Source organism: Amphibalanus amphitrite, unplaced genomic scaffold (genome assembly GCF_019059575.1).
Source record: "Amphibalanus amphitrite isolate SeventyFive unplaced genomic scaffold, NRLGWU_Aamphi_draft 000886F_arrow, whole genome shotgun sequence".
Taxonomy (NCBI): Eukaryota; Metazoa; Arthropoda; class Thecostraca; order Balanomorpha; family Balanidae; genus Amphibalanus; species Amphibalanus amphitrite.
This window is the reverse complement of record NW_024882380.1, coordinates 162,228-179,735: the sequence shown is the minus strand read 5'-3', so window position 1 is coordinate 179,735 and position 17,508 is coordinate 162,228. Positions and strand designations below refer to the sequence as shown.

The window sequence follows — 17,508 nt, the reverse complement described above, 5'->3', positions numbered from 1 at the left end:
CTCTGACGTCACGTGAATCGTCAGGACAACTTAAAATCTCTGTGACCGAGTTGGGAACGTGCGGGTTTTGGGATGATGCTGGACCTTGAAATTGTAACTACAGCAGTGTCTCTGGCCTTAATAAACATGTGACTTGTTACAGGCGCCATGTGAGCAGTGATGTGGGGCAAAACGACAAGGAGGAGCGCCTTCGATACTTAAAGAAGAAACGCCAACATTACTCGGGGGGGGGGGGGGGGCGGGCAACATTACTTTTATTTTGAGGACGCCACCCACATTGTAAGGGGCGGCACTAACTTTAAAGGTAGACTGCCACCTTTTTTCCACAAAACGGTTTTCACTAGAGCTGAGCCACCTATGTCCCAGACTGAAGTCGGTTTTCCGAAATTCGAACCCGTTTGCGAGAAATCGGAGACCAAAGTTCAGTTTGATGCCATTTTTTTAGTCCAAGAAAACCGACATCTCTACTGTTTATCGATAACTTTGAAACATGAATTTTCTTATCTTTTGGTAAATATATGTCAAAACTTTGATTGTTTCGAGATCAGAGAAGAATTTTGTAGTGTCAAAATAAAAGTTAAACTTATATATTCAGTAGTTCATTTTTTCCAAAAAAGTGTGGGAAATGGGGTTTAACATGGGCCAGACCCATTCCAAATGAGCCATGATTTTTAAATGTTTTACGAACTTAAATGCAAAATAAATTAAACATGGCCAATTTCTTATGAAATCATATATAAGTGAATCATAAAATACCTTACTTTTTCAAATAAAATGTAATAATCTTATGACCTTGAAGTCTAGTGATGTGTAAACATTGTCGCTAGACATTAACCGATTGATAATTGTATGATAATCGACAATTTTTTTCGCGATTCACGTGATGATACTTTGTCAGGTGAATTCTAAAATTTTGTTTTGTCCAGGGAATAAATCATAGGCCGATCTGAGAAAACTTTTTGAAGGTGGCAGTCTTCCTTTAACACGCGCAGTGGAAGGGTTGCGAGTACTACGCCCAGTGGAAGGGGGGGGGGCGGATGTCGCCCCCCCCTAAGATCTCAGCTCCCACTGGAGCTAGAAAGACGAAATTTGGAGGGTAGGTGAAGGCCATGGGGAACTCTGTTGTATGTGAATTTCATGACCCTAGGTCAATATCTTCAAGGTCAAATGAGGTCAAATGTAGTCAAATCTGCCATATTTGCGACTTTTTTGCGTTTACACGCCGATAACTCAAAAAGTTAACGGCCGATGTTCTTTTTTCTTTCACTGTACGAAAGACCAAACATTTGTGAGTATGTATGGTGAATTTCAAGTTAATCCAACAATGAATATGGCAGTTTAGAGGGCTTCTAAGGGTAAGATGTCGCCGGCTGAAGCGGGATCGGCCGACGCGGGAAACGCGGCAATCACAATTTTGTGTTTACACACACATAACTCAAGTTGTTACCGGCCGATTTTCAAAATTCTTTGACCAAATGATTGCCTGTACATTTCCCAGTCTTCTTACCAAATTTGACGCGAATCTAATGTAATCAGCGGTAAGGAGCGCGATGGAAAGACGGAACCGTCCCGCCCCGGCACAGTCTACAATTCAGGCGGCGCGTAACGGCTAGCGCCGGCCGCCGCGCCGCCGCGCCGCCGCCGCGACAGGTTGTTTGACTTTACACCGCTATTACTAGAAACGTTGTGAACCGATTTTCTTATTTCTTGCACGGGAAGATCCGCAATTCAATTCTGGACAGGTAGTCAAAGTTTCACATTAATATTATGTTTGCGGCGCGAGTTATTGGCGAAAAACAGGAGGGGTGGGCGAAATCCGCCCCCCCCCCTTCCACTGCGCGTGTTAAGGAACGCCGCGGATACTTTTTAACCCTATTAGTGGCAGGCTCCTGGCTACGGGGCGGCTCCATCATATGGAGGGGCGCTACAGATCGTTAATGGGCGGCAATAGGTATGATATTCAGGGACTCCGATACTTCGAAGGGCGCCACCGTTTGTTTGAGGGTGACATCATCACTTTGAGGGGCACCACCGATACTGTTAGGGGCGCCACCGACACTATAAGGGGCGCCACCGGCACTGCCAGGAGCACTTTGACCGGCGTTACTATCACATTTAACCCTATTCCTGGCGGGGGGGGGGGCCTCAGGAGCCCCCCCCCTGAGGTTTTTTGGTTATTTCTCCCAAACGCGTTGAGCTAGGAAGCTCAAATTTTCTGACTTTTCCTATAAGGCTTCTACGCAACATGTCTGAAAATTTTGAGTTGATCTGACCTCAGGTCAGGTCACCAGAGGCGGTTTGGTGACCCTACCTCAGAAAAGTTTGCAATCACGCCAGAGCTAGAGTTTTTGACCGATCAATTTGTTCTCTTCAGGCTTTAGTTAGGGTACCAGTGTGTGCAATTTGTATATCTCGGAATTTTGATATCGGTGACCTAAGGTCAGGTCAGTTTCGCGACCTCCCCATTATAAGTCAATGGGGGAAAAATCAACTCCCTGTTTTTACCACTAAAACGGGTCGGAATGGCCCCATATACCATACATGACTTCATATACGATCAACCTTCACTACCTTGAGGTCTGTTTTGCTGTTGGGCAGCTGTGAGGTCATGTGACGTCATCAAAGGTCACCAAAGGTTTTTGGCCAATAACTCCGTACAGGAACAAGATACAGACGCGTGGATGGTCTCATTGTGTTCAGCTCGTCAAGACGCATCAAATGATATACATGATGACCTCGAGGTCACGTGACCTGAGGTCAACCTTTGACCTTGACCTTTCGAGGTCAACATATATATCATTCGATGCGGATTGACGAGAGGATCACGATGATGCCCTTAGTTTGTTCCTATCTTGACTAATTCGAAAGTTATTCGAGAAAAACTCTCTCCATATCTAGCGCCGCCATTTTGACTTTTTCGACCCCTGTGACGTCATCTTTGACCTGACCTGAAAATGACCTTTGTAAAAATTGTAGACCTTGTCCATGCGTATCCGATGCCGTTTACCGCTTGTCGCTATCTTGGTTCGTTCTCGAGATCTCAGGGGGGGGGGCCGAATCGGCCCCCCCGCCAGTTTCTTGTCCCGGCGGAGCCCGCCAGGAATAGGGTTAAGGGCGCCGTGAGCATTTGGGGGGCGGCACCATGACGTGGAGGGGCGTTACGGAAGGTTTGAGGGGCGGCATTCGGCAACATCATTGAGGAGCGCCTCCGACACTTCGAGGGACACCAACATTTCTTTGAGAGGCGGCACCTTGACTTTTGAGGAGACACCACCGACACTGTAAGGGGCGGCACCATCACTTTGAGGGGCGCCACGGATGGTTTGAGAAGCGGCACCATTATGTATATGGAGGGGCGCTACAGAAAGTTAGAGGGCGGCAACATTGTACCTATTGATGACTGATGAGTTTCTCCAAAACTTTGAAGGGCGCCACAGACACTTTGAGGGGCGGCACCAGCACTTTTAGGGGCGGCAGCATCATTTTGAGGGGCGCTACCGACTCGTTGACAGGAGACACCATCACATTTAGGGGCGCCACTGGCACTTTGAGGGAGGCACCATCACGTTGAGGGGCGCCACCGATACTGAAAGGGGCGGCATCATCTGCTTGAGGGGCAGCTCCATCACAATGAGGGGCTATGTGGATACCTAGAGGGGCGGCACCATTACATTGGTGGGTTCCTCTGACACTTCGAAGAGCGTCACTGACGCTATAAGGGGCGGCACTAACACTTAAGGGGCGGCAGCATCATTTTGAGGGGCGCCATCGACTCGTTAGCGGACAGCACCATCACATTCAGGGGCGGCATCATCTTCTTGAGGGGCGGCATCATCTGCTTGAGGGACGGCTCCATCACAATGAGGGGCTATGTGGATATCTAGAGGGGCGGCACCATTATATTGGTGGGCTCCTCCGACACTTCAAAGGGCGTCACTGACACTATTAGGGGCGGCGCCAACACTTTGAGGGGCGGCAGCATCATTTTGAGGGGCGCCACTGACTCGTTGGCGGGCAGCACCATCACATTCAGGGGCGCCACCCGGGCACTTTGAGGGCGGCACTATCACATTGAGGGGCGCCACCGATACTGAAAGGGGCGGCATCATCTTCTTGACGGGCGGTATCATCACATTGAGGGGCTCCACAGATGCTTAGAAGGGCGGCACCATTACATTGAGTGGGGCTACTAACAGATGTAGGGGCGGCACTGTCACATTGAGTTGCGGGATCATCACTTTCTATAGACGGTTGGTTCACTTTAAGAGGCGGCATTATCATTTTGGAGGGCAGTAGCCTCACTATGAATGACGGCACCTAGCCTGCATGTGCGTGCTGCATCCTAGAGGGGGCGGCAACTGGGTCGGCAAACGGCTGTCACTGGGTCGGCATTCTCCGTGACTGGGTCGGCAATTGCCGACCCAGTTAACATGTTAAAATACGCCCTGCGCCCCAGCCGGGCGCGGGTTAATACGTCACTGCACACCGTTTGCACCTCCCAGCACACGTCCGACCGCTCTTTAGTTTGCGACTCGGAATAACGGAATAGCGGAGTGAATATAAGGATCGAGAAATGGTTCTTTTGTCGACATTACTTTTTGTTACTTGTTGACGCTAACTCTCGCCCTTGCTTCCTATTTTTCGCTGTTCTCCTCCCCCTCCCTCTCTCTCTTCCACTCTCCCTTCTCTATCTAACGCTCTTCGCCCTCTATCTCTCGTCCCTCTTTGTATATCTCCGTCTCTACTCTCTCTAAATACATTTGTATCGCTATCTCTCTTCCCCTTCCCCTATTTCTTTCTTTCTTTCTTTCTTTCTTTCTTTCTTTCTTTCTTTCTTTCTTTCTTTCTTTCTTTCTTTCTTTCTTTCTTTCTTTCTTTCTTTCTTTCTTTCTTTCTTTCTTTCTTTCTTTCTTTCTTTCTTTCTTTCGTTCTTTCTTTCTTTCTTTCTTTCTTTCTTTCTTTCTTTCTTTCTTTCTTTCTTTCTTTCTTTCTTTCTTTCTTTCTTCCTCCTTTTCTCTCTTTCACTCTCTCTCTCTCTCTCTCTCTCTCTCTCTCTCTCTCTCTCTCTCTCTCTCTCTCTCTCTCTCTTTCGCCGACACCCGACCCCGTTGATGTATCGTTCGGCAGCGGACAGGCATGTGGATGACGCCAGGAGCGCTTCGACTCATCCCGAGCACCTCAGGACGGTGGTGAACGGGTAGCGCCGATCGCAGCAGCGTCAAGTGCCGAACGATTTGGCGCTCAGCCAGCTCGCGCAGGTATTGCTCTCGGCACGGTACATTGAGGAAGGCGCTGCGATGGGATAGCATTGTTGCCGTGTCGGGAACGGTTTAGTGAGCGGTTGCCGTGTCAGTCGAGGCCGGGACACAGCGGGGACAGCACCGGGAGGCGGAGACCCAGCCGGCCAGGAGAACCATCACGGACGTAAGGAGACCACCGGACCACACCGGACCACAACGCCAGACAACGGACCACCCGTTGGCTGGGCCTCCCCGAGTTGAAGTCCGGCAGAGGCACAACTGAGTGCTTCCCCTGTGTCTGTGACGGGGACTGACTAAACCGATCGGATGTTAGAAAAGGAAAAGTTTGGTTCAGTTAGTGCATATTACAGGTCATGTCATCTTAAACTCTGACAATTGGATTTCAATCAAATCATGGGCGTAGGAACCAGTGGCGGCGCCACGAATTTTCGCCAGTGGGGGCAAGCTTGAGGTGACCCGACTGTTGTCTGATACGCCAATCTGCAAAATCCATGAGCACCTTGCCCCTAGATGCTGTCATTCAAAATCATTATGGTTCTCATGTGACCCCGAATGACCTTTGGTTGACTTTGACACATGAAAAGTCCTTTGTGATGATTTCGTAGCCGCTGATCACGATTCTGGCATCCATTTTGCTCTAAGCATTCATTTAAGAGCCTCAGGATGGGAAAACATGTCTTAATTACTAGATGCCGGCAGCGCTCTTGCGTTGCCTTGGGCCAGAATTGGATGAACGGAACTGAGGGCACACTCCGGGCAAAACCACCGAAACCCAAACTGAGCTCGGACTGAACCTGAAACCAACCGAAACATCCCAAAAATGCTTGAAAGCACGTGAGATTGGTGTGGATATCTACAGGGTGTCCCATAAGTTCGTTTTCACCTAAATTTTACGTTTATAGGCTCTCTTGCTTAAAGGCACGCTGAAATTGGTTCGTAACTGAGCTTACGTGGTTGCCATGGCTGGTAGCAATATGCTCCACAGTAACTAATTTCTGTAGACAAAATAGCTTTTGCTAGAGAGCCCGCTTCCTACAGAGACGGCTAACGCCGCAACATAGAGGTCTGCGCTACGGGTAGGTCTTGGTATTTAGTCAGCACGTGACCATTCTCGACGATTAAGGGTGATTGAGGCCTACCAGTCTGTAGCCAATGTCCATCGCTAACTGGACGCACAGCCACCAAGTGACGCCGATGATTTGTCGGGAGTCAATCACGGTGAATGAAGATGAGTAGGAGAATGAGTGGGAGTAGGAGATATGCGACAGACGGTCCGAGAACGAACGTTTTGCTGATGCACTTGATACGGGGACCGTCAAAAACAGGGGTACTATTACACCTTTTTGCATTTGAATTCAACCATTCGCCATAACTGTTTGAGGAGCCATTTCGACAATCGGCATTGAGCACAACTATTCCGGCGTGGTGTGTTTCATTTCAGCCATTCAGCAAAACAGATTGAACACTGAAATGAGCGATCTGCAAAACAGTTTAACAGTTCGCCAGACTTCGGCATAGAGGGAGTCAGCTCGGCATATGACGACTAGTTTCGACCATTGACGATTTGTTTTGCACAATGTTGAACCATTCGTTCAATGTCGAGTTCTAGAGGAAGATCGCCGAATAGTTTTGCACAATGGTGATTCTTTGTGACCAACTGCCCATTTGTAGCGCCACGGCGAATGTGTACAAACGTTTTGCCCAATGGTCAAAAGCTAACGCAAAAAGGTGTACAACCGCGTATCATGAATGTTGCACTGCTCTTCTGTTCCTTTTTAACATCAGCCAAATTTTGTGGGGGCAAAAACATAGTCTTGCCCCCACGGCCTCCTGCCAGTGGGGGCAGTCTGCCCCCACTGCCCCCACGGTGGCGCCGCCCTTGGTAGGAACCTCGCGAAAAGTGTGTGAGTTGGGGGGGGGGGGGCAGCGAAACTTCAATTTCACTTTGTTGGAGCCCCAATACCCCTATGAAGAAATTCTTTGCAGTTTTGTGGTCATCTCACTTTGCTGAACCATGTCCTGCTCTTAGTTTTGTATTTGAATAAAAATAAAGATTTTACTTAAAAAATGGCTGAAAAGTGGGGTCCATGCCCCCCAGCCCCCCTGTTCCTACGCCTATGAAGCAAATAATTGACTTTTCTAGGACAGCGCATGTGAAAACACGACGGGCGCTAGCGACAAGCTATATAGTAACACTCCATGGCTCTGGTGAAGCAGACATCTTTTTTATGTTTTATTTTGCAATCTACCTTGATCGTCGGATACAAGTTATCGGTTGCTCTTGTGTAGGAGGCTGACGGAGTAAGCCATTATCAATGAATGAGACGTATTTTGTGTTTCAGTAAGGTTCCCGATCAGCCGCAGCCATGCCATCCACCAAGAAAGGGGTGAGTGTTCCGTTTGTGTCCTGATACTCTAGGCGTGTATTGGCGCAAAAATGCATGCATACATACATACATAGGCGAGCTGTAAAGACTCGCAGGAATCCGGGAAGATACTGCTCCGCTATACGTGGCTGATGTGCGGTACAGCCTAAGTAGAGCATTATAAGAGGGAGCCATGCACTGCTAACTAGTATGCCGCACACATTGCTCACAACAGGTAAAATCAACGCTCTGAAAATGCATCTATCAAACATCCTCCTTTCTCCGCCTCAAACGTTACGCGCGTTTGACATCCTGTTGTGATCAGTGGTCTGATATGACAGCCGATGACATGTACCGCATTGTTGGGATGACTCAGACATAGTAAAAATGGCAGCCCGTGCAGTCTATCGTCCCAGGGAGAAAACATGATGGACATAAAAGATGACCAGTACGCACAAATTTTAGTGGAGATGAAAGAAAGGGTAAAATGAGAGAAGAGCCCCCAAAGACGTTTGAATATTTTCTTATCATAAAAAACTGAAGATGACACTCCAATATTGGCATTACTTTGCTGGAAAGAAACAACACGCTGATGTCTACCTTTATATAAATATATGCTTATTGTTTATTAATATTCCAGTTGACTGATTTGACTCACCCCCGTCATTAACCCTCCCCAGGCGAGGGCCTTTTTCATAACACGAACGGCGAGGGGGGGGGGGGTTGGTACGACCCCCTATTGCCATTGGCTCCTACGGCACTTAGAATAGAAACGCCAAATTTACAGGATAGGCGGGCCCATAGGAGTTGTCGTCCTCGTAAAAATTTGGTGACTCTAAGCCAATATTAGGGGGGTTCAGGGGGGGGGGGGTATAAGTGCGCGAAATTCGCTAAGACATGCCAACAGTTTTTAGTTTATAACTTTTTAGCTAGTAAAGATAGAGCAAAAATAAAAGCACCAGTGAACTTCATCAAATCAAATATCATCAAATATCATCAAATATCAGTGAAATATTTTTTGTTGCGCACGTCTGTGCGCAACAAATGATATGCTTTGTTATCAATTTAAGCGAACTTAAAATTTTCTTAAAAATTAAGTGAACTTAAACTAATCAATTAAGTTTAAGTCAATCAAAATGCATCACATTGCATATAATTCGAATCACCTGATCACAAGGAACACAAGGGCAACACTTTTGAAGCTCTAGCCTCATTGTGTGCCAAATTATTAGCAAAAGCGCAGTTTGACCTTAGTTGACCTCAGTTGACCCGACCCAGGCGTTCTTGCAGCCTGCAAACACCAACTAGATGTAAATCGAGGTAGCACAATACCAAAACGTTAAAATAGAGCACAAATCTCTGATCTTTACACATTCGGGCAAATTTCATTAAAATTTGTGATGACCTCTAAATGACCTCAGGTCAACCGAATTTGAAAAAAAAAACTGGGATGCATATGATTGGCACTTGGTGAGCTTAGTATGTCCTGTACGTTTGAATCAATTCAATGAAGAACTCTAGTTTTATGAACGAAATTGTGCATTCTTAGTGCTATTCTGACAATGTACCGGTTTTTGTGACATTGTGACCTGACCTCAGGTCGCCTAAAACTTCTAGATCAAGTGACAAATAGATGCCCCAAGTCATGTCTGAAATTTGGTAGTGCTACGTGCCATAACACTCACGCTATGAACGAAAAACTCTGGCATTCAGTTGCCGCTAAGCTAGTCTAATTTTCCCCTGAACTTGTACCGGTTTTTGCGACCTGGTGACCTGACCTGAAAAGACTGAGACCTGAAGTTTTCAGGATAGGTACCAAAAGGCTGCCCCAGAGGGAACGCCAAATTTGACGGCGCCAGCGCCGCCGTTTTTACGTTATTTGTGAAAAACCTTAGAGGGGTTGCATCAACCCCTCAAGGAGGAGGGCCCCCCCTCCTCGCCGGGCGAGGGTTAATTACACCGGAAATGCACTGAAGTCGTGCCGCTGAGACGCAAGGTGATGTTCCCTCCAAAGAACGGAGGTCGTGACAGTCGAGGATATGCTCTACTTAAGGCAATGCTGTTTCGACTCTTCCTCGGACTAACGATGACAGCTGCCCAGTCAGACCTTAGTCAGCAAACGTCTATTGACAGTTTGCTTACACGTAAAATCTAAAACGGCGCACCGGCATAAAGTGACTTGGCTGCTGTATTTTACACACAAAAAAAATATCGTGATTCGTGTGCAATATTCTTTGGAGTAAAACTTATATGCTGGGTCAAGTATGAGACCTCACATACTCTGCCACCAGCGACAGGGATGATATTCCCGCAATTTTTCTATTTATGTCGATGGTCCTATGTGGATGATCCATAGAAGTGAGAACGCCGAAAAAGAGATTGCAAGATCTTTCAAGAATATAAGTGCAATGAAAGACTAGGATGGTTGGAAAGGAGCGTGGCCTCATACTCAAGACTAAGATAGAAGTTAACCAAAATACCTACTGAGGGCGTTCTAAGACAATGTAATTCTTGTACATAAGTCATCACATAAAATGTCCTTTTATTTTTAAGACTCCTTTTATTTTCAAACACCCTCTGTATCACACCAAAACGAAAAACTATTTACCTATTGAATCCCACATAGCAGTGAGCGATGGCAAGCGCTGATTATGGCACAATGCACAAAGCAGCATCGAGTGGCATCGACCGCCAGTGAGGCCCTGTGTAACATCATTCGAACATTGCCGTCCCCGATACCCTCCTTAGCCTTAGCTTTAACTTAGCCTTAGCCTTAGCCGAGCCGGCCTGACAGGGCCCCGGCCGCGCGGCGACCGTCCCGTTGCGTCAGCCGTCGTCTGAGCGGCCGAGGGAGCTGTTTGGTTTGGACCGGAGCGACGAAACGGTCTCAGCGGGACGCCAAAGAGAGCTGCTCCTTGGGGACCGCGCCTTGAAAACGACGCTGAATCACTGCGGCCGGGGTCAAATCTGGCCAGGTCGCCAGTCCGACTGCAGAGGCACGTATTTCGGTGTCAGCCAGGCGCCGTCACTGCCAGCTAGGTGTCACTTGGAAGGTGCCAGAACGAGTGTCATGAAGTGTTGGGTTTCTTCCAGGAATAACGATTTTATAAAGACTTATATACGATTTATATGTATAGACTGCTGGTCACCCGGCTGATCACATTTTCAATAAGCAACTAAACCGGATACTTTATTTTAAAACCCTCGCCGGACCTATTGGTTTTCTACATACGCGCCGGCCGAGGGGGGGGGGGGGGGGGTACGACCCCCCTCGCCGTTTCGCCCCTGGTGGAGCTAGCGCGTCGCAGAAAAAACGAGCGTGTGCGCCGTTACGAGACGCAGAGATTGGTACCCGATTTTAAGGTCCTAGGTCAACCGGTGACCTCTGAGGTCAGGTCAAGTGCCCCAAGGTACGGTTCAGTTTTTGGTGAATAACTTCGCCAAAAACGGCCGCAGAGCGCCGATTTTGGCAGCATCGTGTTCATCTCGCTCAGGCGCGTCGAATGATATACTTTTTGTCCGGGTCAGGTCAACTTGGGGTGTTGACCTCAGGTCAAGGTCAGGTCAGCACCCCCAGGTCACGAAGTTGGTCGAAAGAGGTCATGTCGCATATCATTCGATTCGTCAGGTCTTCCTGAGTCCATTGGTGGCTTTCCCGACTCGCTAGCTCAATTTGATCAAGAGTTATTGACGAAAAACTAATATGACCTTGATGACGTCATAAATGACGTCACGCAAGGTCAACATTGCAAAAGTGACGCATCTAACCTTGCAAGGAGTGCATCAAATCACGATTCTGTGTGCTTGAGATAGTTGGAGATCGTTCCCGGCGCCAGAATAGCAGTTTTCATTTTTCCCCATTGACTTATAATGGTGAGGTCACGAAAATGACCTGACCTCATATGACCTTTAGGAAAAATCTGAGATATACAAGTTGTGGGACTTATAATGGATACTAGATCCTGCAAGTTTCATTTCCCTGTGACATCTCCTCTGGCAGTGAGGGCGTTGCGAAGTTGCGACATCTGAAGACCGTGCAGAGGTTCACTTATGACGTCATAGGTCAGTGACCTGACCTGATCCAAAAATGCGGTTGGTGTCAAAAGATCCGGCTTGGATCAAAGGTCAGGTATGCCAAGTTTCAGCTCTCTATCGCCAGCGTGTTCGGAGCTATCGCGAAAAAACCCTATGGGGGGCGGCACCCGCCCCCCCCCCTCGGCCGGCGAGGGTTAAAACTAACTTAAAGCCATGAACCTATAGAGAGAGAATGCAGCTGCTTGCCCTTTAAATGAACAATATTTACAAATAAACGGTGGGGCGATAGAACAGCAAACCATCGAAGTACTTGTTTCTCTGGGCTAAAGGTGCTGGTGCATGCTTAAGAGAGCGTTTTTTGGAATTCATGTTTCTAAGTTCCTCGTCACCATTATGATGTTGCTTTTGACAAATGCACCAACCTTTAGTGCCCTGGCACCAACTAATCGTAAACGATCAATTTTCCTCTAATATACCTACCGCTTATCCTAGTCAAAGCAATGAGAAAATATAACTGATTAAGCGAACGGCTAGTAAGGCGCGTGTTAAATTTACCTCAGCAATGTGATAACTGATTACATCGAGAGTTACGTTGACCATCAGATTGTTAAACAGCATTTTATCGTATCTGAGTTTATTAATATCATTTCAGCAAATGTGCCCTTACTATCTCAGTGCCTTTACCTGCCTGCCAGAGAGCCCATCATCAACGCGATATTCCCACAATGCACGTACACTTGTCTGGAAACGACGTGACTATTTAGCCTTTGTGTAGTTACGTTACTACGCTTGTGTAATACACTAATATGCAAAGAAAATAATCCCGTTCCATTGCTAATTTACACGCACACATGGATGATGGAATATCCTTTACACGAACAATATCCACGAAGCTTGCACCGTGTTGACACGCTTTCCCATTCTCCACAGTCAAAGAAGTCCTCCAAGAAGCAGGGAAGCAGCGTCTTCTCCTCGTTCACGCAGCAGCAGGTAACCGAGTTCAAGGAGGGCTTCTCCATCATGGACGCCGACCGCGACGGCCTGCTGAACAAGTCGGACGTCCGAAACGCCTTCGACATCATCGGCAAGATCGTCTCCGAGAAGGACCTGGACGACATGTTGAACGACGCTCCGGGCCCCATCAGCTTCACCATGTTCGTCAACATGTTCGCCGAGCGTCAGTCGGGCCCCACCGACGACGACGAGACGATCTTGAAGGCCTTCAAGGCGTTCGACAACGGCGACGGCAAGGTCGACTCTGAGCAGTTCCGCGGCCAGCTGATGTCGTTTGGCGACAAGATGACTGGCAAGGAGGTGGACGAGGTGTTTGCCGAGATGGAGTTTGACGACGACAACAACATCGAGCTGGAGCCGCTGATCGAGATGATTGTCGGAAAGACGGAAGAGGAAGCGGCGGCCACGCAGGAGGCCGCGCCAGCCGAGTAGACCAGTGAGTTCCCGTCGGATGGGGGGCTCTTTTGTGGTTGGGAACGGGTTTATCAGGGAGACATTGATTTCATGAATGGAAATCTGTACTGTTCACGGCAAACTCTTTACAATTTGAATATAAAATGGAGATCAATAAGCTATGTGTAAAGGCATCATTCACTTCAACGTACATACTAACTAGTTCAAAGCGTTATTGCAGAAATTTGCATACACACGGCACCATTTCGGCAATCAAGTATACAATCGTTACACTCGGTCCTTTGAAGGAGCATCTCATTACAATCCCAACAAAGTCACGTAATTTATTCCAGAGTGGACCGTTCGGCTGTCACTTCAGCTCCAATCGCCGCTGGGCGGCTGTGGCGACTCTTCATGCCGGCCGGGACATCTTCAATTCTCCGCTCCTCGGGACGGTTCGGGTCGGAGCAGCGGCGGGCCCGAGGTGCTCCGGGTCCTGCTCTGTGACTCCGTACCCCCGAACCGTACCGCACCGTACCGCTGAGGTACCTCCGAGGAGCGGAGTGCTCGCGTTAGGAGAGGCAGCGTACCCCGCCGGCTCTCACCGGGTCGCCAGTTCCATTTCGCCGCCCTCTCCGCCCTGTCATGACCGACTCTCGCCAAATAAACTGTAATGACGATGTGATCTATTCCTGTGGGCCGACCGTTTACCGCTGGGAGTGAGACGCAGCCGCGGCGACCGGCTGCGCTGCCGGGGAGGAAGGCGAGCCAACAGAGATGGAGCCTCTAACCGGCCGAGCGGTGCAGCTCTGACAGTCGCTGGGAGGGAGGTCTGCAGTGGCAGACTCCCAGCGGGGGGGGGGGGGGAGAGATATTAGCGGTGAACCGGCCTGCCGCAGGGGGAGGGGCGGGGATGGTGGTCTGCAGACTGCAGTAGACATACCTGGCAGGGAGACGCTGTCAGAGCCGCCGGCCACAGAGGGAGCCATCAGTGGGGCCCGAGTGAGGCGGGATTATAGGGGCCCGGTGATGGTGTAATTGGGAGGGCAGAGAGCGAACGGGAGGTGAAGAGATGGTCGGAGAACGGGAGGAGATGGCGAACGGGATACAATGCTGAATTTATGTGACGTCCATGGAAAGCAAATGTAGGAAATCTTAGAATAATTGAGTAAAATTAAAATAGCGAAAGATGTACGCGTTTCATGATTGCGGAGACAGTAAAATTACACACATTTGCGGGAGACTTTCGTCTCAAACGCAGCGCTTTACACCCGCTGCGGAGCACCAATTCATGGCCGACTCATTCCAACGCTTCCACTTTATCATCTCAAGTCTCAACTAGCGACGCCGAAATAATTCCAATAGAAAGAAAGATTCTAAACCAACAAAACCAACAACAAAAAATCCTTGCTGTCCTTGGCTGAGTGTGATTCGAACCTACTTTTAGGTAATACCTACCAATGTGTTTATACTAATTTAGAAACTTGTGGTCGTAGAGTTTATCAAAAGATCAACTAAACGTGTCGATGAGTGCTTTACTCGATATGATTAACAATGAATGTTATCAGGTGACCAAAGTCGAAAACAAGCACTTACTCTATCTTGCCTCTATCACCTTTCATCACATTTCCTCTCCTTGGTCCGCACAATTGAACAGTGTTTCAGTTATCAGCGACACGCTCTTAATCGGACCATATGCGCCTGTTTTGCTATCCGGAGCCGCTCGAATATCCCGGCTGGGTCAGACCAGGCTCGAGTGGCCTCCTCTTGACATGACAGAACGCCGCCCACCCACTGCCGGGTCCCAGGGAGCGATACGGATATGTCAAGGGCACCGCAGAGCACGCAAAGTGGCCACGAACTACAGAAGTGATGCGGTGAAGACGTCTGATACGGGTGTCGGAAGGGACCAGACGTGTCTCTGGTGGGTGGCGCAGCTTTCGGAAGAGCTGCTTACTGCTATTGTGAATCGAGAGGAGCTAGTTGGTGCTAATGTGAGTCGTGATGCATGAACTGAGCGCCGACCACTGTGGAACGTCACAGAAAAACTAATTGGTGCTGCTGTCAATTCGAGTGAGTTGTCGTGGGTCGCCAGCTTGTATAACGGTCACTTCGAGACAGCGATAGCATCTGAGAAACGATGGAGGGGAGCAGCGGCGATGCTGCGACTTCCAGCAGTCTCAGAAACCAGGTTCTGGCCAGCATATGCGGTAAGTTATCACCTGGGAGGTGTCCTTCGATAAAGCGTAGCAACAGCATGCAAAAATGCATTTCCAAACGTAAAAATAGATTAAATAAAAAAAACTCAATGTGCCTCTTCGTTATCATGGACGTCACAAAGTCCCATTGCGTAGACTCCAATCACACTGCCACCTGTTTGGTCTGATGACTGATCTCGCGCCCTCTCTCGACCAGCCACGTACGGCGGTCTGGCCAACGGCCTGTCGGTGGGCTACTCGAGTCCGGCCGGCCCGGACCTGCAGCGCTCCCAGCTGCAGCTGGACGACCCTCAGGTGGCGCTGATCGGCTCCATGATGCCGCTGGGCGCCCTGTTCGGCGGCCTGGCGTGCGGCTGGTGCATGGAGCGACTCGGCCGGCGCACCACCATGCTGCTCGTCAGCGTGCCCAACGTGCTCGGCTGGCTGCTCATCACGTACGCGGCCAGCTTCGGGCCGATCGTGGCCGGCCGACTGCTGGCCGGCTTTGCCACCGGCTGCTGCACGGTGGTGGTGCCCGCCTATGTGGGAGAGGTTTGTGAGCCGCGCGTACGAGGCACCATGGGGGCTGGATTTCAGTTTCAGGCCACGCTCGGCGTGCTTATCGCCTACATAATCGGCAAGTATGTCCACTGGAACTCTCTGGCGATAGCGTGTGCAATCATGGTGGCCGTGTGGGCACCGCTCGCCTGCCTGATCTGCGAGACACCTGTGTGGCTGCTGGAGCACGGCCGTGACGCACAGGCGCTCGAGGCGCTCCAGTGGCTGCGAGGTCCGGACGCCGATGTCGGCGCAGAGCTGAAGTCACTTCGTGAACAGACGGAGCACGGCGCCAGCAACAAGGCGACGGTGATGGACCTCTTCAGCCGCGACAACCGGCGGCCGTTCGTCATGGGCATGATGCTGATGCTGCTGCAGCAGCTCAGTGGCGTCAACGCCGTCATTTTCTACACGGTGAACATTTTCGAGGACGCCGGCTCGTCGATCGACTCCGACCTGGCCACCATCATCGTGGGCCTGGTGCAGTCGGTGTCGACGTTCGCCGCCGTGGTGCTGGTGGACCGGCTGGGCAGGAAGGTGCTGCTGCTGCTCTCCGACGGCGTCATGGCCGTCTGCCTGCTGGCGCTCGGCGTCTACTTCTACATGGAGAGCGCCGGCACCGCCGACGATCTCGGCTGGCTGCCGCTCGTCTCGCTCATGCTCTACATCTTTGCATTCTCGATTGGACTCGGACCCATTCCGTGGCTGATGATGAGTAAGTACCAGCATCATACAATACTTGTTACTTAATTGTAATCATATTCATTCCTGTTTGAAGAGGAATATCTATTTCCTGTCATTTGGCGAAGCTGTTTCTTTTTTCTCGTATATCTATATCTTAATCTTTCTTAAGTAAATATTTAAAATGAGTTAAGGTGTGCTAAAAGTATTGGCACAACTTAGGTACAGGATATCCATTACAGCTCACTAGGCGTTGCTAGGAGTCACTATGTATAGGTGAAATCACTAGGTGTCGGTACGAGTCCCCATAAGCATTCACATATTCCGATCCTCACCAATTTTCCCTTAGTATAAATATACGCCAGTGTCCACACTGTTTGCCCCGTGCCACAGGTGAGCTGTTTGCGCCGGAGGTGAAGGGGGCCGCAGGAGGGATCGCCACCGCCTTCAACTGGACCTTGGCCTTCATCGTCACCCTCACGTTCGAGCCGCTCGTCGAGGGCATCACCGAGGCCGGCGTGTTCTGGCTCTTCGCCGCCATCTGCTTCGGAGGCGTCTGCTACGTCACCGTCTTCGCCTACGAGACCAAGGGCAAGACGTTGCAGGAGATTCAGGAACATTTTAGATCCTAGTGACAGACGCGCCTCGATCGTTTACTTTTTCTGATTAAGAATCTTGCGTATCCGATTACTATATTTCTGAATAAATGAATACCATATTGGTACCAAAAGAGCTATTTCAATGTTGTTGCTGCATTTGTCATTGAGATGCTGAGCGATAATACATATAATTATGCAAGCGCCCAGCAGTGAAAGGAAATAAACGTCTTTCGACTTTCATCACAGTGAAACGTTTCCTGCACAGCATTGCGAGGTCTACGTGTTTTTCTTCTAGTGTATCTAAAAGGTAGTCTTCGATTTATAAGCTGTAGGTACCTACTTATATAGTTTCACTGTCTCCTCTATCATCCAACCAGAGACTCACGCGGTTCGCTGTTCGAAC

At 49.3% G+C, this 17,508-nt stretch overlaps 2 protein-coding genes across 3 annotated transcripts; both read left to right on the top strand.

Moving 5' to 3' along the window:
• The first annotated feature begins 5,117 nt into the window (after positions 1-5,117).
• LOC122367655 (myosin regulatory light chain 2-like) lies at positions 5,118-13,749 on the top strand. Of its 2 annotated transcripts, none has more exons than XM_043340968.1 (4): positions 5,118-5,258; positions 7,604-7,648; positions 12,593-13,112; positions 13,423-13,749. In XM_043340968.1, exons 2-3 carry the CDS (start codon positions 7,628-7,630, stop codon positions 13,106-13,108), a joined length of 537 nt encoding a protein of 178 aa, XP_043196903.1. In that variant the 5' UTR covers positions 5,118-5,258; positions 7,604-7,627; the 3' UTR covers positions 13,109-13,112; positions 13,423-13,749. The 2 variants fall into 2 exon arrangements, with proteins under 2 accessions (XP_043196903.1, XP_043196902.1); XM_043340967.1 differs by lacking the exon at positions 5,118-5,258 and adding an exon at positions 5,308-5,424.
• A 975-nt stretch (positions 13,750-14,724) lies between these two features.
• LOC122367654 (facilitated trehalose transporter Tret1-like) lies at positions 14,725-17,345 on the top strand. Its single transcript, XM_043340966.1, has 3 exons — positions 14,725-15,279; positions 15,485-16,540; positions 16,900-17,345. Exons 1-3 carry the CDS (start codon positions 15,210-15,212, stop codon positions 17,136-17,138), a joined length of 1,365 nt encoding a protein of 454 aa, XP_043196901.1. The 5' UTR covers positions 14,725-15,209; the 3' UTR covers positions 17,139-17,345.
• Positions 17,346-17,508: the final 163 nt, after the last annotated feature.